The sequence below is a fragment of the Paramormyrops kingsleyae genome, chromosome 20, assembly GCF_048594095.1.
Source record: "Paramormyrops kingsleyae isolate MSU_618 chromosome 20, PKINGS_0.4, whole genome shotgun sequence".
Classification (NCBI taxonomy): domain Eukaryota; kingdom Metazoa; phylum Chordata; class Actinopteri; order Osteoglossiformes; family Mormyridae; genus Paramormyrops; species Paramormyrops kingsleyae.
The window spans coordinates 6,825,281-6,851,171 of record NC_132816.1 but is presented as its reverse complement, the minus strand read 5'-3'; the positions used below and the strand labels follow the sequence as shown (position 1 = coordinate 6,851,171).

General features: G+C 48.0%; 1 protein-coding gene across 3 annotated transcripts; it reads right to left on the bottom strand.

Moving 5' to 3' along the window:
* Positions 1 to 1,455: 1,455 nt before the first annotated feature.
* LOC111850828 (E3 ubiquitin-protein ligase pellino homolog 1) lies at positions 1,456 to 25,533 on the bottom strand. Of its 3 annotated transcripts, none has more exons than XM_023825133.2 (8): positions 25,157 to 25,533; positions 6,792 to 6,979; positions 4,848 to 4,977; positions 4,448 to 4,549; positions 4,153 to 4,350; positions 3,838 to 4,026; positions 2,369 to 2,675; positions 1,456 to 1,987 (listed from the first exon to the last, which is right to left on the bottom strand). In XM_023825133.2, exons 2-8 carry the CDS (start codon positions 6,869 to 6,871, stop codon positions 1,905 to 1,907), a joined length of 1,089 nt encoding a protein of 362 aa, XP_023680901.2. In that variant the 5' UTR covers positions 6,872 to 6,979; positions 25,157 to 25,533; the 3' UTR covers positions 1,456 to 1,904. The 3 variants fall into 3 exon arrangements, with proteins under 3 accessions (XP_023680901.2, XP_023680903.2, XP_023680900.1); XM_023825135.2 differs by having other exon boundaries at positions 2,405 to 2,675; XM_023825132.2 differs by having other exon boundaries at positions 1,456 to 2,675.
* Positions 25,534 to 25,891: the final 358 nt, after the last annotated feature.

Here is a 25,891-nt window from a genome sequence, read left to right as displayed (position 1 = left end):
ACAACAGTACAGTGTACAATGAGAAAGTTAACATTCAAAAAGTAAAATGCATTTCAGAATAAAACCTGCGCTGTCAGAGTCAGTATAAATTAAATTAATTAGTTAATTCATTAAATAAATTCAGTTTTCAGCTAACTTGTGTTAAGTAGCCTATGCGAGAGAATAGAGAAACAGGATATGGTATGACCTAACAGCCACTGGTACAGGAGGCTTTGCTATGACAGAAGCACATCCCCACAGTCCATGCGACCCTGAATACAGTGGATAAAGACATTGTCTGAAAAACGGTTTTTACTTTTAAGCGCAGTAATATCAGAACACTGAGCGAGGTTAAGAGGCAAGACACATTCTGGACACATGATCAATGTTCAATTTCCTTTTATTGTTTAAATCTGGTACAAAAACCATTAACAATATGAATTTTACCTGAAAGCATCAGGGAATTCCAAAACACAGTGGACAAACTTAATGCTTCTGTGGACAGACCATGCATGTGAATGCTCTGACATTTTATAAAAACAAAACAAAAAAGCCCTTTCTTACACTTTCCCCAGAGTGAGTGTGTGAGTGAGTAAGAGAGAGAGTGAGAGAGAGAGAGAGAGAGTGATAAGACCATTGCTAAGCTTAAATGCATTTAATGCTGGCTCAAGTTCCAGACACACCAAAAGAGAAAGGTAAATTAACCTTTATTATGTTACTAACTTCTCATATTCCCACTGGGTGACGAATGAACAGGTGACTATCGCAGGACATGTGACCACGATGAGGCAGCTCCCTGAGGTTACAATGCACCACACCCTAATACAGTATATTCCAAGGTGGTCATCCACATGCACACACATTCACACAGTGCTGAGATCCACATTGGTCCAACCGCACAGAACAGAACAAAAGCAAAAGCCCAAAAGTCATGGAAACACCAAAAAAAAGGATGAATTTGTGAGACTTGCCAAATCTCCCACCCGATCCCCTACAACTATGAGGACACTAAACGCTATATTTAATATATATATGAACCCTTTCATCCCTTTGAACCGTTTTGCATTATGAACATTTCACAATGAGAGGCTGGCTGAAAAAGACATCGTTTAAGAGGCACTGCTACCCTTCAAGGGGCGACCGGAAAAGAAAGGGGGAAAAAAATAAATAATAAAATAAAGGCAGGCATTTTGAGGTGTGTCCACCAGAGGGCGATCATGCCCGGCTGCAAGTGTGTTCATTAAAGATGCCTGCATGGGCTCTAATGTGGAGCACGGCATTGTCTGCAATAGGCAGGGAAGACTAAGTCACTTCGAACACACGGAAGCCCCCCACCCCACCCCAAACTGGGCTTGTTGTCTTGGGCCTGCGGTTAATACAAGCAAAGCAATAGGGGAGACACGCTTTGTTGAACGTGGCCTTATTGCATGAGTTTAAGTGACCCCCCCCCTCCACCCACACCCCCTCCCCCCCCCGAAGAAAAAAATCCTGCTAATCTACAAAATACAATTTCACGGTAATGCATTAAAGGATTAAGTCAAAATGTACAGCATGAAAAGACTTAAAATGAGCAAGCAGAGATGCTTGTGATCCCTTAAAAGACGAAATCGGGTACAAACCGAAGATCCCAGCATCTCACCACCTGCTCCCAGTATACGGTGTTTAAATAAATAAATTACATATAGTGAATCTGTCTAACAATCACTGCCGTGTAACACGTATAAGACTAAACATCCTACGAAGTAGTTTCTGTGTAGTGGTATCTGTATGCTGTGAGTATCTGAGGTGCTTTTTGGAAGATAGGGGATCAAACTGACAAAATGGCTTTGTACAGTTCACAGACGAGTATTGCATTAATTTAAATTTTTAAAAAAAAGGGCTGTTCAACCGGGTACATCGGTAAATAAAATACTGCTTTGATGTCTTTATGCACGATGGCAGGGAAAGGGAGGCCAGCCCTGCTGGGAGTTCAGGATTGTGGCTTTTCCTCCGTTAAAATTGGACTCTCCTGTAAAACAAAAGCGACAAACCTGATAAAGGTCACTTACAACCGAGAGGCATTTTACGAAAGTCCGTGGGGGCGGGGTCTAGCTTATAGCCAGGCTGAGGGGCGGGGTCTAGTCCACGGGGCCCTGGAATATGAGTCTGACGTAGCCCTGCTCGCCGCTCAGCTGATGGGCGCAGAAGGGGCAGGCGGCGTGGAAGGTGTGGGTGCCATGCGGCAGCGGGATCTGCCCCCAGTACGCCACCGTCTTCTCCGAGCACACGTGGCCGCAGGGGCTAAAGGCGTGGGTGGGCGGGCCGGCATCCAAGTAGAAGCCAGCCTCGCTGCCCAGCCAGAGCGGCACGTAGGGGCCGCGGGCTCGGCACATGGGGCACTCGCGCTCGCCGCCGCCCTCGCCGCCGCCACGCTCCTCCCGCGTACCCCAGTCGTGGTAGCCGTGCACGTGGCCGCAATGCAGGTAGACCCAAGGCTGCTTCTCGTCCACCACCTCCTTGCGGCGCATGCTGGGGAAGGCCAGCGTGTTGAAGCCCACGGGGCACTGGGGCCGCGCCGCGTTGATCTCCAGCCTCAGCGCCTCCAGGTGCTTCAGCGTGGGCGTGCGCGACAGCCCCTCCGCCGTGCGCCACAGCAGCGTGGCGCCGCACAGGTCGATCAGCGAGCCGTCCACCAGCTCCTGGGTCTCGTTCTCCACCTGCGGGTGGGGAGGAGTTGTGAGCGCGGGGGGAGGATTACGGTTAAAAGATTCATAGATCTAGTGTTACTAGATATTCTGCACTCTTCTATATTTGCCAGTAGGGGGCAGTGTTGAGCAGAAATGTCAGCCCTCCCATTTTGGGCCCTACATTTAATCCGACTACCCTGAAACGCTGTTAAAAGTGTCATGTCACCAGTTTTTCAAAATTCTCTAAATTTAAAAAATTCTAAATCTTGGTCAAACACACACGCTCCCTGTGTCCCGCCCCACCCCAGTGGACGCTGGATGGGGTGGGAGACGGTGCTGGGACCCTCCCCCGACCAAAGCAGGCAGGAAGATACTGATCACAATGGAGAGACAAGCAAACCAAACTACAGACGTGCTGCTTCACAGAGCACATGACACTCAGGAGATGCATTCGGGAGACGTCGCCAACAATAAAGTTTCTTCAAGTAGCCCAATAGGAGACCATTTGGCCCACAATGGTCCTTAGGACCGCGGTGAGTGTGCCGGGTCTGAAACCGCACGTGGGAGCCGGACCATCGCTGGAAACGGCATCCTCACAGTCCCTCTGTGCAGGGAGGGGAGCCCACAGTGCATTAATAAGTACAGTAATTAAATAAAATACCCATCAGGACTGATCCAGGAGGAGACCAATAAAAGGTGCCTGAAACCCGGCCAAGTTTAAAGGAGGTATTATTTTGGGCGGCTGTAATACGAGACCCAAGAGGAGATTCTGATCTTCGCACCCCCCCATCCTGACAAGCAGCCGTCCTTAGAGAAACCCCACTTCCAAAAGCCCCCCCCCCCTCCCAAGCTGGCACACCTCCACTCCCAATACCGATCCTCGCTACTGCAGGCTGATTGCTTATTATTCTCATAAACGCTTTAAGTACTTTAAGTGCACACTTAACACAAAGATATCGCAGCTGTGATTCAGCACCCCTGCCGGCCCGGCACTGAGGGTCCTCAAAGCCGGAATCACGGATCCTTACGGGGCCGGCTTCGGGATCGCGCCCGGAATTTCCTGCTTCTGGAGGACGCGGCTCCACGTTTTGCCCAGAAGCCCCCCCCCCCCCGAGACGTCACCACCCTCCCCATCTGAAGTGGAGTTTGCAAAACCGGAGCCCCAGAGCATACAGGCCAACCCCACACCCACCATTTTGCCCCGCTGCTGCGCTGAGCGCGTCTCCCGCAGTGTGAACACGTTGCCGCAGACAGAGATCTCGCGCCACACGCCCGGCTTGGAGTCCTCGGTGAAGCCTGTGCGGGGGTGCATCACCAGCACGCCGTTGGTGGTCAGCCCGTCCATCTGCCCGTCCAACGTCTTCCACTTTGGCGCTTTCTCCTGCAGGGGGGCGACGTTGGCATCATTGTGAGAAAAGTTCAGGAACTGGATGACCCCAGCTGTAGGGGTCGTGGGAGCATGGGAGGAGTCCAGAAACACCCCCCCCCCCCACTCCCGGGCACGCACCCCCAAGAAGATGTTCTTGGACGAGTCAAAGCCGGCGGCGTAGATGCGCGCGGTGTAGGGGGGGCTGCGCTGGCACATGACCCGGCAGGCGAAGCGGGAGATGGTGCTCTGCACTGTCTGCGTGTCGCCATTGGTCTGGCTGCCCGGGACCGTGTCCGTCACCACAAAGTCGATGGGGCTCTCCGTGGAGCGGCCAATCTGTGGGGAGCACAGATACACGCGCGTGTGTGTGTGTATGAAAGAGTGAGAGCATGAGAGCTGACAGAGCTGTAACTGCAGGGGGGGGGGGGGGTACCTGGAACATGTCGGTATTGCCGTCGTGTGTGTACTCCACCACCACCGTCTGGGCCCGCGACAGCGTGTAGGAGATGCTGTGCTGGTCCTTGTTGCTTATGGCCTGTGAGCAGTGAGGAGGATGCTGTCAGGGGGGGGGGGGCAGGGCAAGCAGCTCACAGAGCCTGACAAATAAGCTGCGAGGCATCCGGCCGGCCTTGGGGAGAACATCACATTCCCCCCCACCCACGGATGTCCCAGCTGCTGCGGGTGGGGATTTTGAAACCGAAATATTGGGGGGGGGGGGGGGGGGGCATTCATGGGTTAAACTGAATCCAGATGTGGGATGGGAGGGGTTGGTGTCTGACACCCACGCTAAACACACCATCTGCACCCACCCCCACCCCCATTGAGACCCATACCTTGGCGGCCTGGGGCGTGCAGGCCACATGCACTGTGCTGGGCTTCACCCCGTTGGCCTTGGGTCGCCTGCAGAGGGCGAAGCGGCTCTTACGCCTCCCCCGGTCCCCATTGGGCAGCGAGCCGTTGTACCTACAGGAGAAACACGAATCCTCAGTCAGCGCAGAAACCATCAGCGACCACGAAGCTTCAACACCAAACATGGGCAGTGAAGTCTAAAGGGGAGATTAAAACCGTTTGCTGTCGGCTCCGTCACCCCCATCTAATCTAAACTCCTCCCACACCCTCCATCTCCAGTCCCCCTACACACATTCCCCACCTCCAGAAAACACGATCGATACCTAAGCTTTGTGTGGCTTGCCTCAGTATAATTAGGTTCCCCAAATCTGTGTCTGGCCTTTCATCTGCCACCGCTAAGTGACACTGCTTCAATTTTTTGCATGATTGGTCTCAAAATTTGCCCAGCTCCAGATTGTCACCCATGTGCCTGTCACGCAAATGCTTTGATTTATCGCACTAAGAAGGTGCAGATTACAGCAAACCACTGAATGACATTTTACGGAGATTTACAAAAATTCAACAGCCATTTTCCCCAGTACAAAGCCCCCCACTCACTGCTAACCGGTTAGTTCTGGTTCTAGTCTCTGTGAGGACTCCGATTGAGGGGTTCCAGGTGCGGCACCTGGCGTGTTTCCACCAGTTCCCAAAGGCGCACTGTTGGGCGGGTCGCTGGATTAACGGATGCAGGCCCAAGCTGTTGCAGAGTGCTGACCGCCCAAGTCCATACTGTGGTCCAGGCAGTCCAGTCCGGACCACCAGCTGCATCCACCATCATTTGGAGCAGCAAAATGCTCCAATTTACCCTACCACAGCTCCTTCCGGGCATGCCGGCGCTGCGACACACACCACTTGGAAATTTCGATCCCAGGCCAGGAGACAAAAAAAAAAAAAAAAAACACACTTCCAGGTCTGACAGGAGGGAAAAGCCCCCCCCCCCATTTAAAGTCAGCGCTGATATGAGGCGTGCTGAATTTCAAACATCCCTGACTGCCAAGCATCTGTTTGGAGATCCCAGATCTGCAAAGACAGACCTGGGGTCAGGCAGTCGGTGCTTTGATGAGGCAGATCAGGCAGCGCAAGGTAAAAGCCCCCCCCCGGCGCGTGCTGGGAAGGAGCTCCTTTAAAGCCTCCCTTTTGGCATTTTACGGCTGCCTCTCATGTGTGCAGACCGGGACGTTTAAGCCAGTGACCCTACAAAGTTGACACGCTCCGACAACATTCCCTTAAGCCGCGGGAGTCCGTCACGTCCAGCGGCCTGGGCAGGCAGCAGGTCCCCGAACACCTGCGCCCCTGCACCTCCTGCCGAGAGCGGGCCTCCATTACATCCTCCTGACTGAGGTCGTCACCCAACCGCGGTCGCTCTAATCAGCTCATTTCTCAGGAGTTGGGAGTGAACCAGATAAGTTAAACTACAGGTAACCCTTCTTCAAACCATCTGGTGTTTTCACACACTGAACTTAGGGTACCTCTGTAATCCACTGCAGAATCACACACCCTCTTTGATGCCTACTGCGAAAGAACCAGTTTGGCTCACCTTTACGTTCCCTAAAAATCTTGTTCTTTCTTCCCTCCAAAGTGGTTAAACATTTGCCCCATATTACAGTTCAACTCGCCAACATGATCAGACAATTCTCTACTTATTCCAGAAAATCAAATAATTCTGATTCTCAGACATATTTGAAAAAAAGTTATGAAAAATGTAAATCCCTTTTTAATGATGTTTCTGACAAGGACGCAGTGCCAGGACTAGAGCAGCTCAGTTTCAGTTCAGCTGGCCCATTATTACCGTACCCTTGGAACTGACATTAGCTCCCTGGCACCGGAGGCCAGCCGCGGATGTATTAAATGACAGCTTCACAATGAAGGATGAGTCAGGCCAATCTTACCCCAACACGATGAGCTCCCCATACTTCACCGGCCCTTTGGTGGAGCCTGTAGAGATGTTCTCCTGGTCAGGAGAGAACATCAGCACGACTAATGTTCAGAAGAACTCCCACGATGAACGCTCTCCAGCTGTTCAAAACCTTCTCATCGTTTCTCCCACGGCCCGGCCGGCGTTGCCCTCTTGTGGACCCTGCACAAAGACGAGGAACGTGAGAGACGTGCTTTCAATACAAATGCTTGCATCTGATAATTTTCGTTTTGACCTGCGTTACACTACAAACGGTTTAAAACACCTTCGCTTCACCATGATGCAATTCAAGACAAACTCATTAGGTGCCCCTTCAAGATCCTGCGTCTGACCAACTGTCTTAGCCTGTCCATCGCTTCATCTTCATCCCAGCACACGATTCTTCTCTCCAAGGCAGAGGGCCGAACCAACAGGCCACCACCATGGATAGCCCCTGGCAACTCCATCCCAAAGAACGTCTACACCGGGTAATCCGAGCAAACAGTCACACTTTGTTCTCTCCTCCCGCCTGCATGCCGCAGATGAAATTTTAATCAGCAAGCCGACGCGCTGCCAGATGACCGGGGCATGTGGGCGTTCCTCTCCATAAGGGCACGAACAAAAGCCGGCGGTGTGTTCACCCAGGCTGTGGCACGGCCGATTATCAGAGGAACCTCATTCAAACCCCAACACATTCAGAGGAAACCTTCAAGGACCACAGGAAACCATATCCATTAAGGCTGGGCGAAGCCATAATGCTTTTTCGTGGTCTCACTGATAGTGATTCAATTTTTAGGTGACTGACTCCACTGGCAGAGAAAACTCCCAGGTCATGTGACCACATTCACATCGCTATGGAATAAAGAGCTTCAGCTCTGCCCGTCTACCTGGCCCTAGACTCCCAAGCCTCTCCATAGAGCACGCCAAACACCAGCATCATGCGACAAGGCTGCTCTCATCAGTCCAGGAGACTAAGGATCACAAAGACATCAGCAACCACCAAGGCTGGAGCCCATGTCTTTGCTGTATGAGTAACCAGCAAAGGTTCCCGTCGTGACACAAACGTTACCAAGCCTACTGATCTGCTGCTGCCCTTTCCGTCATCTTCCGGCGCTTACATGCAGCTAATCCCAAGCCTGAATGATGCGCCACTGACCTCCCTAGGTGATAAATCTACTTACGTGTAGCACTCAGATTCATGCTGGGTACCACATCCACGGATACACTGTAGACAAGCCCCAGGGAGGATCTCACCACCTCTAATCGATTCCCCTCACATAATGGTACGACCCGCGACATGTGGCTTTTTCAGTACACCAGTTCTTTCCATGACCTGGGGCGACCCTTGTCATACAGGATCACAGAGCAGTCACCAGACGGATCGTTCCATCTCGCACAGAGCCCGGGGAGGCGAGGCTTTGTAAAGTTGTGAGATGGTACATCCTCCTTCTGACACCGTGTCACCGCATTTGGCCAGCAGTCACCGCTCTTGGCAGATTTAAGGCTTGGCTTGCACAAGTTACTCCTCGCTGGAGACAGTAAAATTTCACGACCAATTACATATCATGAGGTAACGAAACCATTACAAGCCTGCTTTCCTGAGCACATTTTACCATTGGGGGACGAAACCTCAAGGGCGGGAGGTCAAAACGAAAACGTGGCAATCTGCCACCGTGAGAGATGAACAATACGCCTTACTGGGCAGACAAAGAGAATGGGAGAGACAGGGTGAGACATCTCTGGAATACAGCCCCACACAACTGATCCGCGAAGAGATGATCTTCCTGCTGACAGAGCTGGTCCTCATCTTAAAACTATGGATTTGGAAAATATAACCAATAAAATCCACTACTTAGTGATGCACCAATGCAAAGAATCATCGCCATGACCGATATATTTTTGTCTAATATTACCAGTCGTGATAACCAGTGTCAATCACTGGCTAACGCGAGGTCCACAGATATGCAGTGATTCTGAGGCTTCTTAAGGTGTATAGCGGCCACATCATGTAATGCAGGCAGAGAGACATCAATGAAGTAGCGCCAAGGTGGGACACTTGTGAGGTTGAAGAACCGGATGGAATCAATTGTCCTCCAAGAGAGAAAGGGGCTCATCCAGTGGAATCACCTCCATTTCAGTGGATGTGTCTTCAACTCTGGAACTGTCGTCTTTGAGTATTGACTAAAATCTAAACAAAATCAGCCTTGATATCGATCAAGACACTTTGAATCGATGCCAGTGTCTTGATTTTTATCAAACAAAATTGGTTGATACCAATGTATATTAAATATTTAATATATGTTGTGCATTTCTAATATTTCTCATAGCAGAAGAAGAGCACTGCGACTCAGTGGGGTGCCATGTAGACCCCAAGACTAGGGTAATGTGGAGAGCTGGCCATCAACTCGACCTGAGACACCATACGTGCCAACAGCAGACGGACAGACAGGCCACCTTGGCCGAAACCCAGACCCAACAGGCGAGGCAGTCTTCAGCTCGTCTGCTACTTTAAGGTTCACAAATCTCCCGGGTTTGATGCACAGCAGGAACAGCATGAGATGGATGGTGAGTTTACTAAACCAACGACATTTGTTTTCTTAAGGACGGATAAGAGGTTTCACTCCATTAGACACCCACCATGTCTCAGGACAGAACATCTGGGATAAGCCTCATGCAAATTCAATTTTCAATGTTGCGACATCGATATCTGATGGCCTTTACACAGCCCCCGCTACCAGCAGTGGGGTTTAATGTCCAAGCGTGCAACTTTAATGTAGCACTCCCGTCACAATGCGATGTGCGTGGCACCCGGTGCTGTACAGCAAGCTTAGCCCTTTGAATGGGACCTCACCTCCCAGGTCTGTCCTCATATGAAGAAAATGAGTCACAGCTATGAGCTTCATCATGAGATAAAAACTGAAAAAGCTGCTATCCAGGAAGTCCCACTACTAACCTCAAAGTAAGGTCTCTTTACTTATTTATTAGGTGGCTTGAGTTCATATGTCACATGACCTATTTACAGCACTAGACACTGACAGAACCACTTAGCTTATATGTTCAGGGCTTAAGAGAAATTTATCGGTAACTAATTACATTTCGTCACCAATGCCCCTCTCCTCCACACAAGTCTGGCTTCTGTTACGACTCTGATGGCAGCTTCTGACATTACGGCGCTCAGGAACGGACGCGGCCCCCAGATCATGGGCGTTAGGAAAGTGGATGCCAACTGACGGAGTGGCCTCAGGAAAGCTGAGATGACGTCTCCCCACTCTCTCCAGGTTATTCCTGGAGGCACCACGGTCCTGGAACCTGGACATCTGGGCCACCCCACCCTATCAAGCCCGTTCCAACCCAAAAGTGAGTCACCCAAGCAGGCTGCACCTATCCCTTTGCCGGTGCATCCCCCCGGCTCCCGCCCCCACAACCTCGAACCCTTCCGGCCGCCGCCCCCTTCCCAAGACCTCTCTTCCTCTCCAGGCTGTTTTTGTTTGTTCGCGCATGGGATAGGAACCAACATAGCAATTCCTGGAACAGGTCGTGACAAAAGCCAGCAGGACTAGACTCACCCATCCAACAGTCTACTGTTTACCCCAAAACAAAACCGAGGGATCTGGAATAGAGAGCCAACACTACATTCCATCGCAAGACAACCACATATGGAGTGCAGACATACTCCCGAGACTGCACCAGGAAACGACATTGCTCCAACAACAGGCATCATACCTACAGTCCGTGAACTAGCTTGTGAACATACATGACTCACAGAATGGTCTCGGAGAAAAAGGAGTATACTTCTCCGCAGAAGTCAAGCTCTGGGATAAACGTGGGCTAAATATTCCTGCTAAAGTTGAAATGCTATAGTGCTCTTTCGTCTTCTCTAGATGACATCAACAGCAGAATGTTTCTCTCACAATGCTTCTATGACAGACGACTGAAGCAGACCAAAGGGCTGGTCAGAAAGTGAGTGTTGCACACTTTTGCTCCCCATTGTAAAAAAAAAAAAAAACAAGCTGAACATGATTGAATGAGCAGGCTAGGGTGAGGTTTCACATTTTCCCATCAGACCCCCAAACACAGAATTGATCTGAAGAAGCAGATAAGATCAAGAGCGTGACCTGATTAGAGGCCAATCAGCACTGTGCATCTCTACATTAGATCAAAAAAAAACTTCTTTTCCAATCAATTTTCTTTGATTAACTTTTGTTCTCAAAGACAAAGGGTTTAAACGCTCGGTACTTAGCATTGTAAAGATATATAGGGAAAAACCCCAATGATGGAACAAGTTTAGAAAGTCAGTTGTGGGGAGTTTTCCCTCAGTTGGGTACTCTAGATGGAAATAAGAACATGAAGAGCGAGAACCTGCCCCCTTTTAACAGTGAGGAAACACCCGAAGGAGCCAAAGGCCCAGGCTGAGAGCTGCGGGTAGAAACCGTTTAAGAAGGTTCTGAAGGAAAACCACTAGCCAGCCACCTCTAACCATCCTTTCATGGGCTCAGGCTTCAGGAAAAGGCCGTAAATCTAGCGCCAGCCCGACGGAGGGAGCTGTACAGCCCCCCGAGGCGATTCGCTGGAAAAAAGGGACCCGCACCAAGGATTAAAGCCACTTGTGTTAAGTGAAAGAACACTTGACGTTCTGGGCAGGGTCTCTCACAAACGTCACCTCCAAATGCACCCGGTTAACACTAGAAGACGCCTGATTAAAAAATAAATAAAAATTAGATATAGATATATAAAAAATAAAAAACAAAAGCCCAGAAAAGCTTGTGGTGCATGCCACAGCTCAGAGGGCTAGATCTGGCACTCACCACATTCTAGACTTCAAGAAGATACTGCGTGCTGTGAAATACACAAGGATGTAGGAACCAGTCCTAGGGAACACCCTTTGGAATGATGAGTGGGCAAAGTGAGCCGTCTCATGCAGGATAAATCTGATCAATGCCAAGCTCTGCTGTGACCAGCATGTCTGTGAGATGCGTCACGGTCCCCTAAAGGTGGACAGGTTCTTTCGTGATGTAGGCCTAGGGATCAAAGAACAACCAGGAAATGATTCTCTATCATGGGATTCCAAATAATTCGACCGTTTAGACCCTGTGGTGACCTCCTGTAACGTGCATATGGCAAATATGTTTGACGCCCTGGTTCAAAAAAATACAGACCAACAAGAACAATCCGGAACTGGCTGGGACAGTAGAATCTGGTATCTGCTACACTCATCATTATTGAATTGTGCTCTCATATGCATACGTTTCAGAGATGGGGCCCGAATATTTTATCTGGCCATGTTTTTCAGAGCCAGTAAAGATAAGGATGTAAACCGAAAGCGAAAGGTCCCTTTGACGCCACCGCAAGCCATGTGCAAAGTCACTGTGTGGGAATAATTTACCACATTCAACAAACAGCCCTGCTAGTGAAGCGGATTATAGAACATCCAACTCTGAAGGACAGACCGCTGTTCCCCGGCCTGAATGACTGCGCAGGCTTGCCGGCGGAAATACCAGACAGACACAGACAGGCGGGAAAAAGGCTCCCCACCGAAGGGCCGAGTTAACGAGGGTCGAGCGAAGGCTCATAAGCTGAAATACAAGAACGACCCAGCAAACCACAGAGCAGCCACCATTTACAGAACATAAACCCTACAGGGCCATATATATGGAATACAATAAGCAAGTGGGTGGTCTTTAATTATAGACTAAAACCAAATCCAACCAGCAGATTTACAGAATATATGGTACAGGAGGGTTTATATATAGAATACAATGGCAGGGGGGGGGGGTGGGTGGGGGTCTTTAATTATAGGCTATATAAACCAATGGCATCCATCCATCCATCAAACCATCCGCGGGAAGGTATCCCTGGCAGCATAAAGGGCATTAACCAGGAAGTTCTTGGGGCTCTGTCACAGAACAGGCCGTTAACGAGGTTATCATGCAGCAGATTTAGCACCAGGCCGGCTACCAGTCAAATTCAACAATAACCCTTCACACCTCCATCGTCCTCCCCGAGAAAACAAAGAGCGGCGTTTGCCAGGGTGACAGGAAACCGCCTACCTGAGCCCACCCACAAGCTTCCTGTGCATCGCGGTGAAAACGCAACGTTCAGATGAAAAGAAAGCATTCAGCTTTTTTTGCTCTTCACCAGTGACCAAGGGCCGTCATTTAGTGACCTTCTGAAATGGCAGGTGGGGGCACGCGAGAGGTATGGTCACTGAACGGGGACAGAGGGACGGCAGACCATCTAGGGCACAGCCAAATCCTTTGAGTGGATTTCTAAACCTCTATGAGGTCACGGCTGAAGATGGTTGACCATAACAGGTACGAGCACCCATTTTGAAGTACCATCAAGGTAGAATCTGGACACTTTTTTGTTGTTTCTGCAAGGACGTGACTGCCGATCAAACCCTGAATGACAAGGGCTCCCCCTCAATGGACTCTGTTTGTCCTCCAGGAAAAACATCTGCTGACCTAAAACAGCCTAATGAGTAAAAGGGTCTTTGTGGAAAGTTTTAGTTTTGGGTTTCTTTAAATCTTTAAAGAACTCTCCAAAAACCAAGGAAGCTCTTCAGGAAGTGGCATGTTCTCAGAGAGCAGAAGGAATATTTCATAAAGCTACACATGATGGTGGCATTAGTGATTTAAAATTTGATATGTAAATATAAAGGTATGCCTAAGAAAAACATTGTATAGTAAATAATTACTAAGCCAGCAAACAGAGCCTTAGGACACACAGAAGAATGTGAACACAAAGCGCACAGGTCGTTAACCCCTGGTCCCAGAGTACATCCCATCTCACGATGCCAGGTCACATGACCGGCAAGTCCACCCCAGCCGCTCCAACCAGGAAACTGTACATGCCATCCAACCGTGCAGTTTGATATCCTCCAGAAGCTCAGGAAATACAGCCCTCCAACTCAGTACGGACCCCACACCCCAACACCATTTTCTGGGACCGTGGTGTTCAGTCACCATTCTGCAGATTCAACAGCAAAAAACACACACACACACACACCTTAAAGAAACACCTCTGGTTCAAATTAAGCATCTCAACGCGAAACAGCTGGCTGCTTCACTCTACTCCCCCAATGGATTAATTTGCATAAAGCCAAACAAAATTGAATGAGTCAAATTCAGGTCAGCAGCTAATTTGTATGTTTGTCAAACAAATAAAACCAAAATCAGGCACAAGTGAAACCAAATTAACAAACAGACAGCTGATTACCCAAAACCATTCTCCGTAAACATTTCCCAGTTTGAAACGTTCTGCCTTAAATTAAAGACTCACACACAGGCAGGGGCAGCAAATTAACACACGACTGAAGGGATCCGCCTGGACTGACTTCCAAAAAAAAAACCCGGAATATTCTGGCCACGTTTTCGTCAAGTGGACAGTCCCTACGATGTGTGGTCCACATTTAATACGATTGCCAGTCCAAAACCCTCTGTCAATGAGGACATCAGTACTTCCTACAATCTAGAGCTTCACCCCACAGGGTCGTAATTAAAAACAGGAGGCAGGGTGGGAAGCACGTACAGGACACCAGCTAAGGACGCGAACCTCGGGGCTCTATTAAAACGGCGTATCGTGTCACACTGAGAGGGGGCTCTGAGCTCTCAGTGATTCAGTCTTGATCAGGGGATCAACGGTGAAATTGCTCTGCTGACCCAGGGATTTGAACCAGCGGCCTTCCGGTCACAGGCACTAGCATCTCAACCCACTGAACCACACAACACGTCACTCCGAAAGCACGTTTTCAGAAGTAGGGTGCGAACATGGAGAACGGGGCCAGCCGACAGGCTTCCTGCCGTGCGGAGGAGAGGCCCGGGCTCGGCGTGGCGACAGGAAGTCCCGGTCACACCCACGTCAGCTGACCGAGTGACCAATCAGGCAGCTCCTGTAACTGGACTGGGCCGACGCACCCCTCACTGAAAGGGGAACCTCCACAATGACTTCATTTCTCAGAAACAGGGTGGCTTTTGTGCCGCCTGCCCCGAAAAGCGGCGCACGCTCCCTCCCCGCCATCCAGGAGATGAATAATTTAAGCCCCCTCCCCGGGGGTGCGCGCCATTCTGCCATGGCCATACTTTACAAGGCGTCGCTTTCACCGTGTGTCAAACCCCCTTTTCAGAAGAGAGGCAGATCACGCCGCCCACCCCAGCCCTCCGACACAGAGGTACGCGTTTTTAGCTTTGTTCATTCATTCGACACCTGTGCTAAAATTGGCGCACAAAAGGAAAAACGGTCTGAAGTCAAACGGGCTTGTGGGCCGACAGGGAACACAGACGGCTGATATTTATGTATGAGGCACTGAACCTGTGAGGAAGGAGGAGGAAGAGAAGAACAGGAAAACTGGCTCTTCATGAAGTGGCAACAGAATTAAAACACAGTACAGGCAGTCACTGACTCATGATCACGATTGGTTCTGATACATGCAATTTATTTTATGATATATACTGTACATTATTTATATAGTATACTGTATATTGACATTATTTCTTTAGGTCATACTGTTTGGTGTTTCTCAATCTTCTATCACTATTTTCTTAATTCATTGCTGCCAACAGTTGTGGCAGAAACTGTTATATACTCACACCGCCGGACGCAGCGACCTGCATTTACTCAAAAAAAACACAAGCATGATGCAACCCACATACTACTTTAAGGTAGGATTCTCTAGGACGTGACTGAAATTCAGCTTTAAAAAAAAAAAAGTAGAAAAAAACTGAAAGGCATCAAAGACCTCTTAGAATCTTCATCTGTGGCAGATCCAGCAGTTTAAAGGCCCACCTGCACAGGCTTTGAGAAGGAGGAGTCTTATTCTACCCAAGCCACACCCCTACACTCTCAGTGGCTGAAAGAAAATGCACACACTTACAGTGGAGCAACACTGAAGCTTGAAAAGGTTAATCGGGTGGACATTCAAAAAAAGGCTGCCACGCAGATGTAAAGAGCGCGGCTGAAAGCAGACCAAGACACACATTCCTCACTGCAGATTGTCGAATGAGCTCAGATCAGTCATATCTGGCCAGGAAGGTCTGCATACCAGGGAGAGAATGAGCCCATTGTTCGCCTCCAATGAGCCTAATCTTACAGATGTGTTTATCTAAGCTCCACAACAAGAGGGGGGCAGAACCCTACGGAATCCAGCACAGCCTTCTTTGGGTCACCATCGCGGGGATTTGCCAAACCCAGCCTGCTCTGTACACCACCAATTAGCATACAATACCAGGGCACAGATCAGAGAGGAATAAGAACCAATCAGAACGGCTCAGGGCATCCACCAAAAGGTCACAACAGAATGTTTAAGGCCAACCGAAACTCACCCTCTTATTCCAGTGACTAAAAATGACTCAGAATCTTACCGTTATAATGTTAACTCAAATACATCATGAGTAAGATTCAAAGAGTAGATATACATTGTCAAAAACTCAGGACATCATCAATATAACGTTATTTGATATTTTATTATAATCTCAACTACAGTATCTAACGTTACTGGGGTTTTCCGGTCACTGATCTGATGAAGGCCGTTTCCGGGTGGCACCCCGGTAAATATGAGGGTGCGGCTCGTGGGGGGGGGGGGGGGGGTGGGGGGGTACGGCGTTCCAGACCTTCCCGGTGTGTCAGAAAACCCAGCGGGCCACTCAGTCACACACCCCACCGCAAACCCAGACCCGATTTTCATTTACAAATGGTCTCGATTGTTCCATGCAATATTATTCCTTAAAAACCTGCAGCCGCCTTTCCAGAGTCGCAAATTTGGCATCCGTGGTTTCGGTTACTCACAAGTTGGCGGCGGACAATTAAACAGTAATATTTTTGGACGAATCACAAGCCAAAAATAGATAGAATACTGAAAATTATTTGGTGCACATGAAATCATAACATATAGATTTTAGGACCACTATTGTTCCTAATTTACATTAATGATATTGACACGAATACATACAGTAAACAGGTTAAATTTGAAGACGACACTAAGGTGGGCGGGGTAGCAGATACTAATCTAGCAGCAGAGAGGCTTCAACGGGATCTGGATTTAATTAGCGAATGGGCTGATACTTGGCAGATGAAATTTAACACAGATAAATGTAAGGTAATCCATGCAGGGAGCAGAAATATACAGTACAGATATTTTATGGGTTCCACTGAAATAAAGGTAGCTGATTACGAGAAAGATCTCGGTATGTATGTTGATGCTTCCATGTCCCACTCTCGCCAATGTGGGGAAGCAATAAAAAAGGCGAACAGAATGTTGGGTTATATCTCTAGGTGTGTGGAGTTTAAGTCAAGGGAGGTGATGTTACACTTATATAATTCCTTGGTAAGACCCCACCTAGAATACTGTGTGCAGGTTTGGTCACCATACCTCAAGAAGGACATTGCTGCCTTAGAAAAGGTGCAACGAAGAGCTACGAGAATGATTCCTGGTCTTAGAGGAATGTCTTACGAGGAGAGGTTAGCGGAACTGAATCTGTTCAGCCTTGAGCAAAGGAGACTAAGGGGGGATATGATTCAGGTCTATAAGATTCTAACGGGTCTGGATGCTGTTCAGCCAAATGACTATTTCAATATTAGTCTAAATACTAGAACTGGTGGCCATAAGTGGAAATTAGCGGGAGAACATTTTAAAACAAATTTGAGGAAGCACTTCTTTACACAGCGTGTAGTCAGAGTATGGAATAGTCTTCCTGCTATTGTAGTGGAAGCTAAAACCATGGGTTCCTTTAAATCAGAGCTAGATAAGATTTGAACAACTCTGAGCTATTAGCTAAGTTCTCCCCAAACGAGCTTGATGGGCCGAATGGCCTCCTCTCATTTGTAAATTTCTTATGTTCTTAGATGTGTCTGTTTGTTACTGTACATGCGTAAGTCATCTTTAAAATTATTTTTGCTGGAAAAAAAAACTTAAAAAAAAAAAAGTCGGAGCAGAATTGCAGCTAATTTAGCATTTTTAATAATGAACCCAAGTGTTATTCAGAAATTCAGATTTGGGGAGGACCTTCTGCCCCTAGCCCTGGCGAATGGAAGGGGTGACTGTATATACACACACAAGCTATTGCAACACATTCTAGTTTGGCACAGAATTCTAGAACACTGAGAATGATTAGATGTCCCCAGATCAGGCGAAAATCCTTTTGTAGGCCAACAAAGCTCTTCAGACAACAGAGAAGGTGGCAGACTACTGTGGATACTGAGAGCAGCACACTTCCAGTAAGGGGACACAGTGCCCAGACACTGGAGACAGTCACTCTTTATGCGTCCCCCCCCCCCCCGAGAGGTCAGTCTCCTCAGGGAGTCACAGAACACCTGGCAGAGCAGGGGTGAGATGCTGCGAGAGGATAGGGGAGCAGGACCATTCAGAGGTCTATCTGTGAAACCAATCAGATTCAGGGACGACAGGGAGGCAACAGAAAAGTACCCATAGCAACAGTGACTCCTAGGGGACAGCCCCCCCCCCCAAACATACATGGTAACTACATATCTTTATAGGGACTCACTATTCATTTATATGGGCATAACCCTAACTGTGAAAACCTTAATCCCAACCCAGCCCCAACATTAAATCATAAGTAACCAAGAAATATCCAAGACTTTTGGCTATTTTTTTTTTTTTTAGTCTGATTTTTATATTATATTGAGGTTTATACTGCAGGGACCAGAAACATGTCCCCACAAGTTAAAAAGTAATTTGGTCCCCACAATGTGGCAAACACAAAAAAAGAGAAAAAAATAAAATACATATATATATATATATATATATTTTTTTTTTTTGTGTATGTGTGTCTGCGTGTTTTTGTGTTTGCCACATGCATGTGTGTGATATATATCTCAATCACATACCATGACTGAGCCAGGACAACAAAGGCAAAAATACAGCAGCAAAAGCAGTACACCACCCAACTCCAACTGGCAGGGGAAGGAGAAAAAAAAAAAAACCACAAAAGCAAAAATTAGAATGGATCTGGAGGTCAGACAGAAGAGCAACGGACATCAAGACATTCCTGAGGGCGACAGCTTAAGCTCCGCGACAGTCTAACAGGAAGGCGAGGCGCCATCGGCATAATGAGTTATGAGTTTTCCCAACATCAAGGCCATGCCGGCATGCAGAAGGAAGCCATTTAAAACGATTTTGGAGGCTTCGCACATGAATCTAATTTAGAATATTGCAGAGAAGGCCAACATGAAACATAAGTATGCTGACTTGCTCGTTCGTTTGCCATCAGAATCCGGAACTGAAACAGGGACAACAGATGTACATCGGAACGAATGATGAAGGCGACAGCAAGGAATCGAGCGCAGATTAATAGCAAACCCCCGGAACTTAGTAAATCAATAGGGCAACTTCAAAATAAATAAATAAACGCTTTTCATAAAGTCAGCAGTTTATAAACCGCACCTATGCCATACATTTGAAATCATAGGGGTTCATGTTGCTTTTTTCCCTGGAAAGGACAGCAGCACGTGAATGTGGAACATAAGGTGGCCTCACTACCGAGCTGCAGTCCCCCCCCCCCCCCCCCGGCACCAGAGTGGCATCCCCAAGAGGATCTTTATGGGGGGAAAAAACAACAAATCAAGGTCGGAGGAACAGTTCTCACCTCAGACACAAACCGTGGAAAATATCTCGGGTCTCCCAGAAGTTTCGTTACAACTCACAGCTTCAGATGTCTCAGATGTGTAGGGTGATTACAGGAAGGCTTGTGGTGCCCACAAAAGTAAGAGGTAAACCCCCCCACACTTTTTTTTACTGTGTATGTTTCCAATAGCCAACGTTCCGATACAAAACGTTTAAACAAAAGCACGGCAAAATGCAGATCTACCACACCATCACCAACCTTAGTCTGACAGAAACGCCTACTCATCCGCCTCAGCTCTGGCCAAACACTCTTTAGCCGTTTAACACATGGTGGATTAACTTGAGAGGGCATCTGTGCAGGAGGCTTCCCCAAAACCCACCAACTTTTACGACTATTGCCCTTGCTAGCTTCACCTGGTTCTACAGAGGAACTAGCTCATGGGAGTTTTTCCCTACAGAAAAATGTTCTGAGGGTAGAAGGAACAATGATTGGTTCAAAGAGAAAACCAATCAGATTGTAGAGGAGGTGGGGCCAAGCAACTAGAGGAGTTGGAAGCAAGACATCAAACTGACTGATCCCACCTCCTCTAGTTGTTTGGACCCACCTCGTCCACAAAAGCTGGGAGGGAGCAAAAAAGTGGAGAGTCTTTTGGTCACCAAGGACTGGATTGGGAAACACTAGATTAATGGCTCAAGCTCTAGCTGTGGGTTTAAAAAAAAAAAAAAAAAAAGCGACCAGGGAAATGACCCAAACATACCATAAAGGAATCAACACTAACACTACAGGACAGGCTACATTTTTCACCACCCAATGGCATTATGGTTTTATCTGCCTTTTAACAGCAAGAACCCAAGAGCATCACCACTGTTATCCGCACGTTAGTGATCATATGTAATGCTATGATGTCACTTCTGTAAACATGCAACTGTGGTCAGTAAAGAGGACTAACTCCTTTAAGTATTTCACAAGCAACTTCACAACTTCCCCCTCTTAAGTCTATTACATAGCCCTTATATTTCGTCTATTAGTGTTTCCCAACCCAGTCCTCCGGGACCCGCAGCCAGTCCATGTTTTTGCTCCCGCCTGTCTAGCGGGGAGCTGGGAGGAAGCAAAAATGTGGACCGTCTGGGTCCCCGAGGTCTGGGTTGGTGATCCCACCTCTATTGTATCATGCTGTATATTGTGCACATCGTGTTTTGCATAGATTATAATATACACAAAGTGTGAATCCTGTATATTTTGGAGAGTGATTTTTAGTTCTCTGTGTTTATTATACGTCAAATATAAACAAACTCAAACATGTGAAAAATTCACATTCAAACTATAATTAATCCATTCAAATCCAACAGCCCAGCCCTCTTGCTCACAGTCACTGGCGGTGAACGGACGGTGCAGTTAATATATATGTATAAACAGATTAAACACACACACGAAAGCTACATGTTGTACATTGTCCCCTACAGTTTAATGCTTAAAGCACACTTAACTGGACATGACTGTATCGTTTAGATTTATACATATTAGTCCATTAATTCTGTGTTTTGTACTTTAAACAGACACTGTACAGTCATTAGTTTGCAAGGGATCACAAAATCATTTTAAAAAAATGTCCAACGCTGATTTCCTAGGGGCTCTGTACAAATGTGACATTGTATGGGCTGTTAATAAAATACTGAAAAGACTGATTCTGTGTGGCGTTTTTTTTTCTCTGAGGGGGGGATGTATTTGAATATGAATATATATATACACACACATATATACATACACATATATACACACACACGAATTGTGTTACATTTGAAATTTGTTCCAACTTGAATTTCAGCTCCCTTTTAATAATTGAAGAGAGACTAATACAGACCACCACATGAAAAGGGGAGGGAAAAAAACACAATGGCTTCTAGGTAAAACACCCTCATATAACCATATCGGCTGCATTCCTCGCCCCATTAGCAACCGGTCTTTCCCAGAGTCCTTAAAAAGCCGCCATCACCGACCCAGCCAGAATATAAAGACAGCATGGAAAAATACAGCCATAGAAGGAACAAAATACATCTACTAATAAAGCAAAGTGGCAGAACCAGAGCAAAGAGGCACAGGAACAAAAAGAGAAGGGAGCAAATTTGAAGGGTGGGTTAGAACTTGATAAGAGCTGTGAGCAGACTGGAAATGTCAGACACCTCAGGCCTAACAAGGGTAAGTAGAAGCCAGAACAACAACCATCTTCAAAAATGTACGAACATTACAGCCCCCTCAGGCCAAAACCAGGGTCATCAGGAAGACCTCCCTGGACAAATTTGCAGAACCCTCCCAAAGGCAGCGGCAGAGATGCTTTCAGCACGATCAGCACGGCCCAACTCACCAGGGACGACAAAGAGAAACAAGAAATGGTCACTGCTCAGGTATCGACGTAGACAGTCAGGTTTTAGGGCCTTACGAGTGGCAAAGATGTCAGAAACGTACTATTCTAGCGAGCTATGAAGTTACTAAGGTCCGATGAGCAAAAACATCTAAATTTCAAAGGGAATAGCTGTGTAAATCCCAGGAAGCACAAACAATTCCTTGTTTAAACACTTTCACGTGTTGGAACACATTTAGTCAAAAAGGAATTCCTGAAATACATTCAGCATTAGCCTGTGACCCTCATCTAGATAAATGGTTTGGAAAAAGAACTACATTAATTACCAGACAGATTCTACAGTAAAAAAAGCATCAAGCACACAAAGATATCATTCAATTTGCACTTTATCTGAAAATGTGCTTACCTTACATAGTCATCTTATGACAAAAGCTTGTTGTTTTCAGCAGTTTTTGGAAGGTTTTCACAGCTGACCATGTTATATCATATTTTATTTAATCCCATATGCATTTCATACTCCACGGCTCAGAAAAAAAATCCTCTTGTGGAGACGCCCCCCCCCCCCCCCATTTCCCAATCTGTGCTGTTTACCAATAGGAACGGACCCCAGCAGAACACCCCTCAGTCCCCAGCAGCCTTCTGCTAAGTTCAGACCCCATCTCTGACAGCTCTTTGGAGTTATTTCTGAATTCATCTTCTGCAGCCGTTTTGTCACAGACGACTAACACTAAGGACCCTTGGTGGATTTCAGCACGCTAACAGACAGAAGCCCCACTAAAGCTCATCAGCACTCATACACTTGAAGGAGTTTAACAAAATGATAGACACTGTGCAACCTAAGCCTGCAGCATCCATTCGCTCAGTCATTTCTTCATACAGAACATCCATTTTCTGTAACCGCGTGTCCTATTCAGTGTCGCGGGGGGGGGGTCTGGAGCCTACCCCAGAGGCTACGGGCGCAGGGCAGGGAACAACCCAGGATGGGCCGCAGGGTTCACATTCACTCGCACAAGCGTTTCGGCAACTTCAATTAACCTCAGCATGTTTTTGGCCTGTGGGGGAAACGGGGAGAACATGCGAACCCTGGCGCAGACTTGAACCCAGGTCCCAGAGGTGTGAAGCAATAGTGCTAATGACTACACCACCATGCGCCACCCCTTATATCTTATACAGAAAACTACAGTATTAATGGATCTCAACAACATCCACCTTCATCATCTACTCCCTACACAGATCTGTCAGCACACAGGGAATGTCCGACATACAGGGGTAGGACTGGAGTATCGTGGTCAGTGACAAGTCCCTAGGGGCATCAGACTCCTACTAAACCAGCAGGACATGGGGTCATTTTCCCTGGGAGCTGATTTGCTTGAGCGTTACATTCTAATGCTCTTTACTTTCTTACCAACTAATGCAGTGTTACTAATGTCAGTCAGAACCATGTGAAATATGCTGAACCCTCCATGTCATAATACAAATATGGTGAATTCCACTCAAATGATCAACTCCCTGCGAATGGATTTTCGGTACTAACATTCCCACGGTCTCCACACACTAGTAATTTTTTTTCCGGGGGGGGGGGGGGAATCGGCACCACTAGCAGTGCCAACAAAGCATGAACCACAAAGGAAATGGCTATCAAGCAGTATGTCATTTATAAACTCAACGGGACATATACAGTTTCTAAATTTTGCGGTTTATCTAGAGACAAATAAGGAAATTCACATGCATTGCCCAAAGCACGCTGACGAGAAGCTGCAGGATTTTAGGAACTAAATGGTTTGATTAATTTTTACTGCACTTCTGAGCAAAGATTCACCGTACAATCACGCACCAGCTTTTGGCCAATCAGCTTTGGGCCAATAAGCACAAAGACAACCACTGGAAGTGTGAGCAGGCAGTGTCTTCGGTTGCCACGGCTCCGCCGACCCGTCCGGCTGCCAACCGCCATCTGCACGGACAATCTGCATTTCCCGTCCCTAAGGACGCAGTCGACAAGCTGTGCCCTGCCGTCAGACAGGACACGAACAAGAAGCCGTTCTATGGCGAGGCACCGCCGTCAAAGTGGCTGATACCTCCCAGCCCATGATTGCGTGCACAAAACTGGACGTTGTACTTTGTCTTAAGCCGGAAGCTCCTTCAGCACCACCACAAGGCACACAAGACCGCCAGGCCAGTGAAGACGAGAGATAATATTCTAATCACTTTCGCATCGCAAGTTACACTATGGGTTCGCTCCCACACCCTGAGCAGATATGGAAATATGCTTCCACATTAGAACAATAAAATAATATTTTGTTGCCAATTACTCAACAGAAACTCATTTCTCCTCCTGACAAACTGCACTCGTTTTTCACAGATGCTGTAATACTGCTGGTCTCTTGTATTACCAGTCACCTTTGGGTTTTCCCAGATTACATAGCCTGGAGAAATAGCTCAGTAGTTCAAAGCAGCAAAACCAGCCCGACCCTCCGGTTAATTACAAGCCTTCATAATTACACATTCACGAAGGCTACTGACCAAAACGATAGGCATACTGCCAGATCAAATCCGCTGAACGACCTGTTTCAATTCAAAATCAGGCGGGATATACACATTTAAGAATGACATCTAACCCCGACGACGGCGTGCGGAGCCTGCAGCGAGCAGAGCGGGACAAAGGCGGCGCTTCGCCCGGCTCCGCCAGATGCCCCGAGCCGACCGGTGGCAGGCATGCAAATCAGCGTGCGATTGTAACAATGACCCATAAGACTTAATAATAAAGCAGCCAGCTGCACCGGCCGCCTACGGATCTTAAAGGACTGGCCAGAGTGAGAAAGCGCTCAAACACAGGCGATCAGGCTGCATTTCAAGTTCAGCCCCGAGACAAAGAAAAGCGGGGATCGGAAGGCTGTGCCCCCACGACCGGGGGGATGGAGGCTGCCGGTAAATACACGATCGCTGGCATCAAAGTTAACCATCAACGCACCCCCTCCCCCTGATAACTAGTTGTCTGCGAAATTTCTGCAAACCAGACGGGGATCCAATCGTACTCCCGGGGTGTCCGGCAGTTCTCAGTGGCCTGCCTTGTGATCCCTGCAAGACTAACGCTGCAGGACTGATGCCGTACCGCTTTTGTCAAAATCATAATAAAGAACTCAATGCAAATATGAGATTAGATCTAGGCGAACCGCACTCCGCTAAATTAGCGCCGATCGACCTGCATTCCCCACCGCCTACATCTGGGCACATCGTACGGACTATCCGGCGTCCACCCCTCGGAATCTGGGGAACCTCATTCACCGGTACCGCCTCCTTCCACCGCTGCTGTTTATAAGCCATTTAACCAGCCGACGAATTAACTAGGTGGTGGTGAGAAAGCCAGCCGTGGGCAAAAACTTCGGCAACATGCCGTGAAAAACCAGCGATGTCCTGGCAGTTACTTACGCGGCGGAGGACGGACGCGCTGCCCCTGGACCGTCCGGATCGCCGCTCCGCTCGAACCCCGGCTCACCCTCGGTGGCCTCAGCGGGCGCCACTGGCCGCTCCGAGTCGCCGCTATCGGGCCACTGCTCCGAGGAGGCAAACAAAGACGGCAATCGCCGCCCGAGTCCTTTGTTTCGCCCCAGACAAAGCGGCGGATGTTGGGTCAGATGGTGTGCCTCTCCACGCTGCACTTTCTTCTTTTCTTAATTTCAGATCCACTTTCCCCGAGCAAAGCGCTCATTAAATGCCCCGGACGGAGAGCAATGGCACTCAATCGTAGGTATGAACCGTGCCTGGTCTTTAAACGCACACAAATACCTCCTGCGTCACCGACCGCTTCTAGGTGCACTGCGGGATGTGTAGTTCATATTAAGGCACGGAAAGCGTTAAACGACGGAAGGCTGTGAATGGAAATACGTCTCCCATGATGCATTTCAGTGTATATTTGCGGCTTCCTTTGATTCAATGGGAATTGTGAGTGTTTCTCTTGGCACTGAAGTGATTTATCCAGTTCAGGGTGTACCCCAGTCATGCGTTCTGTGTCGCCTGTGAAAGACCCCATCCCGCTACTATACTAAGCGGTTGAAAGATGGACGAATGGAGTATCTAGTGTTCGTTTTTGCTTCTGCTCCTCCCGCACGTGATTGTCTGCCCATTTATGTAATTTATCTTATACATGCTCAGGATTGTATTGTT

Coding starts and splice junctions, on each gene's coding strand:
- LOC111850828 (XM_023825132.2), bottom strand. CDS start 6,871: ATGTTCTCTCCTGACCAGGAGAACATCTCTACAGGCTCCACCAAAGGG. Junction 4,027..4,152: donor CCAAGAACATCTTCTTGGGG/GTGCGTGCCCGG, acceptor GCCCCCCTGCAG/GAGAAAGCGCCAAAGTGGAA. Junction 2,676..3,837: donor CGCAGCAGCGGGGCAAAATG/GTGGGTGTGGGG, acceptor CCCCACCCGCAG/GTGGAGAACGAGACCCAGGA.